The 12,547-nt window shown below is 41.2% G+C and overlaps 1 protein-coding gene across 1 annotated transcript; it reads right to left on the reverse strand.

The window, feature by feature from the left end:
- Window positions 1-6,109: 6,109 nt before the first annotated feature.
- LOC139559136 (cocaine- and amphetamine-regulated transcript protein-like) lies at window positions 6,110-7,376 on the reverse strand. The gene is made up of 3 exons (XM_071374869.1): window positions 7,107-7,376; window positions 6,650-6,739; window positions 6,110-6,404 (listed from the first exon to the last, which is right to left on the reverse strand). The coding sequence occupies exons 1-3, from the start codon at window positions 7,251-7,253 to the stop codon at window positions 6,297-6,299; spliced, it is 345 nt and encodes a 114-aa protein (XP_071230970.1). The 5' UTR covers window positions 7,254-7,376; the 3' UTR covers window positions 6,110-6,296.
- Window positions 7,377-12,547: the final 5,171 nt, after the last annotated feature.

The following is a 12,547-nucleotide window of genomic DNA, read 5'->3' on the forward strand; positions in this document are numbered from 1 at the left end:
GACAAACTAAACAACTTCTTTGCCCGCTTTGAGGATAATACAGTGCCACCATCGCGGCCTGCTAACAAGGACTGCGCTCCCCCCTCCTTCTCCATGGCTGACGTGAGTAAAACGTTTAAACGTGTTAACCCTCGCAAGGCTGGCCTCCCGGGTGGCGCAGTGGTCTAGAGCACTGCATCGCAGTGCTATGCTGCGCCACCAGAGTCTGGGTTCGCGCCCAGGCTCTGTCGCAGCCGGCCGCGACCGGGAGGTCCGTGGGGCGACGCACAATTGGCTTAGCGTCGTCCGGGTTAGGGAGGGTTTGGCCGGTAGGGATATCCTTGTCTCATCGCGCTCCAGCGACTCCTGTGGCGGGCCGGGCGCAGTGCGCGCTAACTGAGGGGGGCGGGTGCACGGTGTTTCCTCCGACACATTGGTGCGGCTGGCTTCCGGGTTGGAGGCGCGCTGTGTTAAGAAGCAGTGCGGCTTGGTTGGGTTGTGCTTCGGAGGACGCATGACTTTCGACCTTCGTCTCTCCCGAGCCCGTACGGGAGTTGTAGCGATGAGACAAGATAGTAATTACTAGCGATTGGATACCACGAAAATTGGGGAGAAAAGGGGATAAAATTTAAAAAAAAAAAATAATAATAATAAAAAAAAAAAACTCGCAAGGCTGCTGGCCCAGACTGCCTCCCTAGCCGCGTCCTCAGCGCATGCTCAGACCAGCTGGCTGGTGTGTTTACAGACATATTCAATCATTCCTTATCTCAGTCTGTTGTCCCCACATGCTTCAAGATGGCTACCATTGTTCCTGTACCCATGAAGGCAAAGATAACTGAACTAAATGACTACCGCCCCGTTGCACTCACATCTGTCATCATGAAGTGCTTTGAGAGACTAGTCAAGGATAATATCACCTCCACCTTACCGGCCACCCTAGACCCACTTCAGATTGCATACCGCCCAAACAGGTCCACAGACGCCATCACAATGCACACTGCCCTGTTCCATCTGGACAAGAGGAATACCTATGTAAGAATGCTGTTCATTGACTACAGCTCAGCATTCAACACCATAGTACCCTCCAAGCTCATCATCAAGCTGAAGACCCTGGGTCTCAACCCCGCCCTGTGCAACTGGGTCCTGGACTTTCTGATGGGCCGCGCCCAGGTGGTGAAGGTAGGAAACAACATCTCCACTTCGCTGACCCTCAACACTGGGGCCCCACAAGGGTGCGTGCTCAGCCCCCTCCTGTATTCCCTGTTCACCCACAACTGTGTGGCCATGCACGCCTCCAACTCAATCATCAAGTTTGCAGACGACACAACAGTAGTGGGCTTGATTACCAACAACGACGAGACAGCCTACAGGGAGGAGGTGAGGGCACTCGGAGTGTGGTGTCAGGAAAACAACCCCTGACTCAACGTCAACAAAACAAAGGAGATGGTTGTGGACTTCAGAAAACAGCAGAGGGAGCACCCATCTATCCACATCGAAGGGACAGCAGTGGAGAAGGTGGAAAGTTTTAAGTTCCTCGGCGTACACATCACAGAGAAACTGAAATGGTCCACCCACACAGACAGCGTGATGAAGAAGGTGCAACAGCGCCTCTTCAACATCAGGAGGCTGAAGAAATTTGGCTTGTCACTGAAAACCCTGACAGACTTTTACAGATGCACAATCGAGAGCATACTGCCGGGCTGTATCACAGCCTGGTACGACAACTGCACCACCCTCAACCGCAAGGCTCTACAGAGGGTAGTGCAGTCTGCACAACGCATTACAGGGGGCAAACTACCTGCCCCCCATGACACCTACAACACCCGATGTCACAGGAAGGCCAAAAAGATCAAGGACATCAACCACCCGAGCCATTGCCTATTCACACCACTACCATCCAGAAGAGGAGGTCAGTACAGGTGCATCAAAGCTGGGACCGAGAGACTGAAAAACAGCTTCTATCTCAAGGTCATCAGACTGCTAAACACCAATCACTAACTCAGAGAGGCTGCTGCCTACATTGAGACCCAATCACTGGCCACTTTAATAAATTGATCACTAGTCACTTTATACAATGTCACTTTAAATAATGCCACTTTAATAAAGTTTACATATCTTACATTACTCATATCACATGTACAGTATATACTGTATTTTATACCATCTATCGCACCTTGCCTATGCCGCTCGGCCATTGCTCATCCATATACTTACATGTACATATTCTCATTTTAGCCCTTTAGATTTGTATGTATTAGGTAGTTGTTGGGGAATTGTTAGACTACTTGTTAGATATTTGTCACGTTCCTGACCTGTTTTCTGTTAGTTTTTGTATGTGTTAGCTGGTCAGGACGTGAGTTTGGGTGGGCAGTCTATGTTTTCTGTTTCTATGTTGGTTTGGGTACCTAATATGGTTCTCAATTAGAGGCAGGTGGTTTTCATCTCCTCTGATTGTGAATCATATTAAGGTAGGTGTTGTCACATTGTTTGTCGTGGGTGGTTGTTCTCCTGTGTCTGTGTTTGTTTGCACCATACGGGACTGTTTCGTTCGTTCGTTCGTCGTTTTGTGTAGTCATTTTCCTGTTCGTGAGTTCTTCGTGTTATGTAAGTTCTTATGTTCAGGTTCGTCTACTCCGTTTGTTGTTTGGTTTAGTTTCAAGTGAAGTTCGTGTTTTCGTCTTTACTTAAATAAATCATGTCATATCAAGACGCTGCATTTTGGTTTAATCCCTGCTCCTCCTCTTCGGATGAAGAGGAGGAGGAACGCCGTTACAATATTACTGCAATGTCGGAACTAGAAGCACAAGCATTTCGCTACACTTGCATTAACATCTGCTAACTATGTGTATGTGACTAATAAAAATTAGTTTTGATTTATTATATCAATATTTGCGCATAAAGGTGTTTCCACTGCTATTTCTCGCATTATACATTTTACAGACACAAAAAGATTTTACCTTGTCTAGCATATTTTGTTTTGTCTACAATTGGAAAGTTTACAGACAAATTAGCTTTTTCTGTCAGACCTGTCATACATTTTTTTATCAGACAAGCCTTCAGAAAGTAGTCATACCCCTTAACTTATTCCACATTTTGTTGTGTTTCAGCCTGAATGAAAAATGTTTTTCTCACCAACCTACACACAATACTCCATAAAGACAAAGTGAAAACATGTTTTTAGAAAGTTTTGCAGATTTCTTGAAAATGAAATACTGAAATATCTTATTTACATAAGTATTCAAACCCCTAAGTCAATACTTTGTAGAAGCACCTTTTGTAACGGCTTTCGTTGGAATGAGAAGAGGAGGACCAATGCACAGCGTGGTAAGTCTCCATTTTAATAAGAATACTAGAACAATGAACAAAAACAATAAACTGACAAACGACCGAGACAGTTCCGTATGGTGAAACACAGACACAGAAAATAACCACCCACAAAACACAAAGAAAAACAGGCTACCTAAATAAGGCTCCCAATCAGAGACAACGACTGACACCTGCCTCTGATTGAGAACCATACTAGGCCAAACACATAGAAACAGACAACCTAGACATACAACATAGAATGCCCACCCACATCACACCCTGACCAAACAAAACATAGACACATACAAAGCAATCTATGGTCAGGGCGTGACACCTTTGGTGGTGATTACAGCTTTGAGTCATCTTGGGTATGTCTGTATCAGCTTTGAGTTGTCTTGGGTATGTCTGTATCAGCTTTGCACATCTGGAATTGGGGATTTTCTCAAGCTCTGTTAAGTTAGATGGCGGTGAACAGCAATCTTCAAGTCTTTCCACAGATTTATTTTATGGGATTCAAGTCGTGGCTTTGGCTGGACCACTTAAGGATTTCCACGTTCTTGTACTGAATCCATTCCAGTGTTGCTTTGGCTCTATGCTTGGGATCATTGTCCTGTTAAAATGTAAATCTTCACCCCAGTCTAAAGTCGTTTGCACTCTGAAGCAGGTTCTCATCAAGGATTTGCCTGTATTTGGCTCCATTCATTCTGCCGCTTAAAAGCATCCCCGTAGCATGATGCTGCCACCACCATGCTTCATTGTAGGGATGGTGTTATACCGGTGATGAGTTATGCCTGGTGTAGCGCTTTGCATACAGGCCAAAAATATATATTTTTTCATCAGAGCACAGAATCTTTTGCCTTATGTTCTAAGTCTTTCTCATGCCTTTTTGCAAGCTCCAGGCGTGCTGTCAAGTGCCTCTTTCTCATGTGTGGTTTCCATTTGGCCACTCTCCCATAAAGCCCAGATTGGTGAAGTGCTGTAGAGACTGTTGTCCTTCTGGCAGGTTCTCCCATCTCAGCTAAGAACTGAAGTTCTGCCAGAGTGGTCATTGGGTTCTTGGTCACCTCCCTGACCAGATTCTGGGCATTTCCATTTTTTTTTAAACACTTTTATACCCTTTTATACCCTTCCCCAAATATACAGTATGCCTCATCACAACTCTATCTCAGAGGTCTATGGACAGTTCCTTGGACTTTATGGTATAGTTTCTGCTCTGACATGCACTGTCAACTGTGGGACCTTATATCGACCAGTGTGTTTCTTTCTAAATCATGTCCAAACAATTGAATTGGCCACAGGAGAACTCTAATAAAGTTGTAGTGACATCTCAAGGATGATCAAAGGAAATTGGATGCACCTGAGCTCCAATTTGGAGTGTCATAGCACAGGGCTATCATCAAGACAAAGGGTGGCTTCTTTGAAGAATCTCAAATATAAAATATATTTTGGTTTGTTGAGCACTTTTTTTGGTTACTACATGATTCCATGTGTGTTATTTCATAGTTTTGATGTCTTCACTATTATTCTACGATGCAGAAAATAGTACAAATAAAGAACAATCCTTGAATGGGTAGGTGTGTGCAAACCTTTTACTGGTACTTGATGTAAATTAGATGTTTCTGTATTTCATTTTCAATACATTTGCAACAATGTCTAAAAACATGTTTTAATTTTGTCATTATGGGGTATTGTGTGTAGATGGTTGAGGAAATAAATCAATGTAATCAATTTTGAAGGCTGTAAAACAACATGTTGAATAAGTCAAAGGGTATGAATACTTTCTGAAGGCACAGTACTTTACTCGCATAAAAAGGTTGGATGGAAACCTGGTTTCTGTGATTGTTTTCAATTAAAATGGCCAAAGAGAAACAAAAATAGCTTAGCAAAGAGCAAGAATTTTGCTAGGACTGTGTGGGAGTGGTCTGAGTGTGGAGGGGAAAACTAGCTGTCATTGGCAGAGAGGTTTAGGACTCTGTTTCTTATTGATCTGTCCACTAATTTACCACCTGGTGAACCCAAAACAGGTAGTCTTTTCAAACAGCTCTTAGACTAAAAGGGCATTATCGTAATCTTAAAAATGCCACAGTATTATTCCAACCTTATAGTGTTGAAATATATATAAAATACAGGTCAATCACGCTTTTGACTTCCCTGGTCCTTTAATATCTGAAATCTGTATTTAAAAAAAGCAATATCTCATTCTTCGTATGATCTCAGCGAAAAGGTCACAGGGTGATCTAAGATGTGATAGAAAAGTGCGTCATAGATTTTGTTTTATGTACACCCGCCTCCTTAACCATTTACGGAGTCAGGCTCCAAATCCGTCTGTTATTAAAGATCACCACTTGTCCATCCAGGTCAACTCAAATCTTGAGAGATTGATTCATGTTTGGTTGGAAAGTCTTAATGACGGCAGCACAATTAGTCGTATGCATAGTCATTATGGGGCGAGGACATCTGCAGCAAGACAGCAGTGACTGGATCACTCGGCAAGATTAAGGCCTATTGCATTAATGTAAAATTACTTCCAAACGTAAAGTTTATCACCTTGCTCTTTTATCAATGAACTAAAATGTGAGAAAAATTCAGACAACGTGTTTTAATGAAAACGTCATTTTTAGATATAGCATTTCTGATGTGTGCAACTTCATCTCATTTTTCGAATTTCAATGTCATTATAAGCAACACATTTGGAGTATAACCTAAATAAACGGATTTAATTGCAGCTGTAGGGCTACAAATGCAATAGGAAATAAGAAGTGAACTTTTGATTGAATGACACATCAAAAAGGGCTAGTCTACAATGCAAGAGGATACATGGAGCTTTATGAAGATGTTTTATTAAACGAAAATAAATACATTTGTTTATACTTCCAGAAGACAAAGGAATTCAAGACAGTCATACATGCAGACTGACATTTACATTGGTAACGGTATAGGTGCATGGGCGTATCACAAGCCTGGGTCTCGGGAAATGTTGTGCGCCTGAGGGGATAGGTCTGTGGCCCGGGTCAGTAACAACGCAGGAAGAATGTGTTGCACGCGGTGCCTCGCAGACAGTCACAAAGCCTTCCGATGCGCGGCCCGTGCTTCATAGCGCACCGCTCTCCAACATCACACTGTAAATATGAGAGGAGAGAGATTGTTAGCAAAATTCGTTAGGTCCTACTTGCACATTTCTGTTCCCAAATGAAAGCACCTTCAATGTAACAGACAACTTCCGACAGCACCGTAGGCTCTGCTGGCTCTCCAAATATATGACTCTCGTACAACCTTTTGCGCTCATTCAGTTTTGCGTTAGGTGCGTTTTGGAACTGAGATATGTAAGGTAGATGTAAAAGAACTTAGGTTATTCTTGACTTACCCGTGGAATGAGACTTGCTTTCTTCTCCACTGATAGACCTATCATGTTGTCTTGCTGCCCGCCTTCCAGAAGCCCCTCGAGCGCATCAGCCTGAAAAAAGTCACCAATAAAGATATTTAGAACCATCTTCACTATCAACCCAAATAAATATTGCATGGCATCTATTTCTCGACATTAGCTTGAAGGCGGAACGATATAATCGGCTACTTGACATTGGGCAAGAATGGGCGCAAATGTATAATGTACATAATATATATCTTACATAGCTAATTTGAACACATAAGGTAAAAGTAGACTATCCTCAATCTCCATCACATAATAGTTACACACCAGTTGATGGTACAACATAAATAAATGCTTGAACAAGTTCTGGATTGGTTTGAGTCGAAACAAACAGTTTTATCCTAAAATCCTCAAAAAGGACAGAAAAACAAGTAAATGAGTAAATTTGACACACCAAATTTCTGGTGACATATCCCAGTTGAAATTGTTCCTCTTGTGAAGAGAGTCTGTTATCGGGTGACATCTGCTCCTGGCAATCAACACTGAAGACAGACAGACAGACGCCCAGGTAGAAAACTGCGCGGACCCTGATGCTGTCCATGGTGCTGAAAATCTACCGCTTGAACTGAGAGGATGAGAAACAAGTCGTACTTCAGCAAAGTTCTCTTGGCAACTATCCGTGACTTTGGTATTATTCTCTCCCTCTCTATTTTGCAGTTCAGGTCCTCACTCTTCTGCTCATGGGTGCTGCACTTGCTTCTGTTGTTGCTTGGAAACTTTCTCTATTTATATAGAACCAGCCCGGTGCTGCTCCCATTTCGCTCGAACGTCATCACCTTGGTCTCCTCAGACCGTGTTTTGCACGGATTGGGTGAGATGGGTATCTCGGTCAATGATATTAAACATTCCCACCACTCCAAGGAATTCAACCACCAGGGTGAAACTTTACGAGCCGATCCATAGTCGTGGGATGTAGTTTGGGGGTGCTGTGATTTTTCAGGGTGGGGGGAGGGATGCAAGTAAGAACAGCAGGTACAGTGGACTACTTTTTATGATTTTTTAACTTAATGTATTTGAGTGTTTACCAGCATTTGTAACTTAAGTCTGATAATTATATTTACAAAACACTTAATCTGATAATACTTGATATACAGTACTAGTCAAAAGTTTTGACGCACCTACTCATTCAAGGGTTTTTCTTTATTTATAGTATTTTCTACATTGTAGAATAATAGTGAAGACATTAAAACTATGAAATAAAACATATGGAATCATGTAGTAACCAAAAAAGTGTTAAACAAATTAAAATATATTTTACATTTTAGATTCTTCAAAGTTGCCAACCTTTGCCTTGATGACAGCTTTGAACACTCTTGGCATTCTATCAACCAGCTTCATGAGGTAATCACCTGGAATACATTTCAATTAACAGGTGTGCCTTGTTAAAAGTTCATTTGTGGAATTTCTTTCCTTCTTAAGCCAATCAGTTGTGTTGTGACAAGTTCAGGGTGGTATACAGAAGATAGCCTTATTTGGTAAAATACCAAGTCTATATTATGGCAAGAACAGCTCAAATAAGCAAAGAAAAATGACAGTCCATCATTAATTTAAGACATGAAGGTCAGTCAATCCGGAAAATTTCAATAACTTTGAAAGTTTCTTCAAGTGCAGTCTCAAAAACCATCAAGTGCTATGACGAAACTGGCTCTCATGAGGTCTGCTACAGGAATCAAGGACCCAGAGTTACCTATGCTGCAGAGGATAAGTTAATTAGAGTTACCAGCCTCAGAAATTGCAGCCCGAATAAATGCTTCACAGAGTTCAAGTAACAGACACATCTCAACATCAACTGTTCAGAGGAAACTGTGTGTATCATGCTTTCATGGTCAAATTGCTGTGAAGAAACCAATACTGAAGGACACCAATAATACAAAGAGACTTGCTTGGGTCAAGAAACACGAGCAATGGATATTAGACTGGTGGGAATCTGTCCAAATTTCAGATTTTTGGTTCCAACCGCCATGTCTTTGTGAGACGCAAAGTAGTTGAACGGATGATATCTGCATGTGTGGTTACCACCGTGAAACATGGAGGAGGAGGTGTGATCGTGTGGGGGTGCTTTGCTGGTGATACTGTTGGTGATTTATTTAGAATTCAAGGCACACTTAACCATGATGGCTACCACAAGCATTCTGCAGCAATATGCCATCCCATCTGGTTTGCACCTAGTGCGACTATCATTTGTTTTTCAACAGGACAATGACCCAACACCTCCAGGCTGTGTAAGGGCTATTTGACCAAGAAGGAGAGTGATGGAGTGCTGCATCAGATGACCTGGCCTCCACAATCACCCAACCTCAACCCAATTTAGATGGTTTGGGATGAGTTGGACTGCAGAGTGAAGGAAAAGCAGCCAACAAGTGCCCAACATATTTGGGAACTCCTTCAAGACTGTTGGAAAAGCATTCCAGGTGAAGCTGGTTGAGAGAATGCCAAGAGTGTGCAAAGCTGTCATCAAGGCAAAGGGGTGGCTACTTTGAATAATCTAAAATGTGACATATATTTTGATATGTTTAACACTTTTTAGTTACTACATGATTCCATATGTGTTATTTCTTAGTGTTGATGTCTTCACTATTATTCTACAATGTAGAAAATAGTAAAAATAAAGAAAAACCCTTGAATGAGTAGTTGTGTGCAAACTTTTGACTGGTACTGTATGTTTTTCAGTTTAAAAAAATACTTTGCCAATGCAACTTATTTGTATGTGAAAACTAAAATGGTCTATTCATTTATTTTCCATTTTAGTAGACACTCTTATCCAGAGCTGACAGCTTCATTAAATAGTAATCGCAAAACACCAGTCTCAACGTCAACAATGAAGAAGCGACTCCGGGATGCTGGCCTTCTAGGCAGAGTTACAAAGAAAAATACATATCTCAGACTGGCCAATAAAAGAAAAGATTAAGGTGGGCAAAAGAACACAGACACTGGACAGAGAAACTCTGCCTAGAATGCCATCATCCCGGAGTCTTCACTGTTGACGTTGAGACTGGTGTTTTGCTGGTACTATTTAATGAAGCTGCCAGTTGAGGACTTGTGAAGCGTCTGTTTCTCAAACTAGACACTCTAATGTACTTGTCCTCTTGCTCTCTTGCTCAGTCCCACTCCTCTTTCTATTCTGGTTAGAGCCAATTTGCGCTGTTCTGTGAAGGGAGTAGTACACAGCGTTGTACGAGATCATCAGTTTCTTGGCAATTTCTCGCATGGAATAGCCTTCATTTCTCAGAACAAGAATAGACTGACGAGTTTCACAAAAAAGTTATTTGTTTCTGGCTATTTTGAGCCTGTAATCAAACCCACAAATGCTGATGCTCCAGATACTCAACTAGTCTAAAGAAGGACAGTTTTATTGCTTATTTAATCAGAACAACAGTTTTCAGCTGTGCTAACATAATTGCAAAAGGGTTTTCTAATGATCAATTAGCCTTTTTAAAATTATCAACTTGAAATAGCTAACACAACGTGCCATTGGAACACAGGAGTGATGGTTGCTGATAATGGGCCTCTGTTTGCCTATGTAGATATTACATAAAAAATCTGGTATTTCCAGCTACAATAGTCGTTTACAACATTAACAATGTCTACACTGTATTTCTGATCAATTTGATGTCCTTTTAATAGACACATTTTTAAAATGTTCTTTCAAAAACAAGGACATTTCTAAGTGACTCCAAACTTTCGAACAGGAGTGTATTATTTTTTTTTATTACGATATTTCAGGGGTTGCTGCAGCACCCCTACTATGAGCCTATCCATATATGACCACCAGGTTTATATCGTGCCTCCAAAGTTGCAGCCTGGCCTCAAAGACTAGATGTAACATAGTACATGTAAATCTCTGCCACTCAAATTAGTATATGTTACTTTGTTATGGTTACATAAGACAGAAGGCTATTTTAGCTAAAAACAAAAAGAGGGAGGTTTGTCTGGAAAGATGGACGGGCGTATAACACGAACGTCTAGTAACCCAAAGGTTGCGTGTTCGAATCACATCACAGACCATTTTAGCTCATTAGCAACTTTGCAACTACTTACTACTTTTTAACTATTTAGCATGTTAACTAGCCCTTCCCCTAACCCCTAACTCCTAACCTTAACAGTAACCTTAACCCCTAACCTTAACCTATAAATCCTAATGCCTAGCCTAGCTAACGCTAGCCACCTAGCTAACTGTAGCCACAACAAATTGGAATTTGTAATATATTATATGTATTGCAAATTCGTAAAATATTATATGAATCGCAATTTGTAAACATACTGTATCATACGAATTGTAATTCGTAACATATCATACGAAATGGATGATGGACATCCACAAATGAATTCATACCATACAAAACTTAACATAATACTAAATGGAGGGAGACAGATTTACATTTACTATGTTGCGTCTACCCCTGAGTCCAGGTTGAAAGTTGTCATATTACCATATTGCTACGGTGCTACATCAGATAAGAAAAGTCAACATTCTGAATAATGCTTTATGGTGTTCTCATTTCTTCAATAGGCAACAGCCCGAATGAAGGAAACTGCAATATGCCTAGTAGAAACGCATATCAATTTGCAACAGGTTAGATGAATTATGTTAATTAACTTGTGCACAGTTGGAAATAAATTGCCTTCTTATACCATCACGAATAGGACGAGATTGTGTAATATAGTCTAATATGAGATTACTGATAATCTCATTGTCAGTAAGAAGTGACCTACACCTGTGACCAATAGCAATCTTTACAATAGGCTTAACTGACATGATTAAATTAAATGCCATATTATTCTTCAATATTTAGGCCTAAATGCACATGAGGGGTTTATGGATGTTTCTCAATGTTGTGTGACTGGCTCTGCCTACAGTGCCTAAATCACAAAATCAAGTGACACTCTCACATATGTCATTTGCTGGGATACTTCATGCATGGCTCCCTTGATAGATGATGACATCACTCTAGGCGTTAAGGCTTGAATTATTGCCTCTCTGTGGAATTTTCTCTCTTTCTTTAATGTTATTCTAGTGTGATTGAATCCAATAATTATCTGCTAGTGTTTATGGGCAATCAAGGCTACGGTTAGAGAATAGGTCCACCATAAATGTCAAATTACTTTATGGTGTCCAACAAATATATCCTAGGCCCAGACAATATCTGAGCAATTTCTGGTCCGTAAACAACATGCCTACAATCAATTAAAAATAAAAATAAACGTTTCCTCAAAGCAAATCTCGATGGAAGAGCGCCGGTGTCAGGTGCACAGCTTGTTTCAGAGAATGAGGGCAAGTTGTGCGTTTCTCAGATTTAGTAAAGCGCGTTGGGATTAGACCCCTGAGGAGCGTTAAATGGGACCATGCATGCACTGGCCTCTCTTCGCATTATGGCTTTGATGAGTTAGAATGCAGCTTGCGCTTTGTGGAACTCAAAGTACAAGGAGCCTCAGGCTTCTATGGCGCGCATCACGTGGGTCCATCTTATATTAGACCTATAAGTTGTAAACACATCTACAGACTTGTCCTCACTGTTCGCCTTCGAGTCTGTATCAAAAGTAGCATTTTATCCCTTCTTGGTTCATGAGGATTGCACAACAGGTGCAAACATTATATGGTCCCACTGATTGCTAGAAAACGTAACTGAAGCATCACACAAGCTTTCTGGAACATTGCGCTAAGTATGAAACAGTTGGGGAAAGTATTTCTGTGTCATGTTGAACTTAGTCAAATACAGAATCAAACGTTTTAGGAACATCACAGTTGATAGATACATGTTCGACAGCTGTCATCACTGTCGTCTCATTATAATCCACAGCAGAAGGTCTAGCTCAAGGATCCCTCTCCATTACCAG

This window comes from Salvelinus alpinus, chromosome 29 (genome assembly GCF_045679555.1).
Source record: "Salvelinus alpinus chromosome 29, SLU_Salpinus.1, whole genome shotgun sequence".
Classification (NCBI taxonomy): Eukaryota; Metazoa; Chordata; class Actinopteri; order Salmoniformes; family Salmonidae; genus Salvelinus; species Salvelinus alpinus.

Excerpts from the sequence above, each read along its gene's own strand:
- LOC139559136 (XM_071374869.1), bottom strand. The coding sequence starts at position 7,253 with ATGGACAGCATCAGGGTCCGCGCAGTTTTCTACCTGGGCGTCTGTCTG. Across the intron at positions 6,740-7,106 it reads GATATGTCACCAGAAATTTG|GCTGATGCGCTCGAGGGGCT; the intron begins GTGTGTCAAATT and ends GACTTTTTTCAG. Across the intron at positions 6,405-6,649 it reads AAGCAAGTCTCATTCCACGG|TGTGATGTTGGAGAGCGGTG; the intron begins GTAAGTCAAGAA and ends TCATATTTACAG.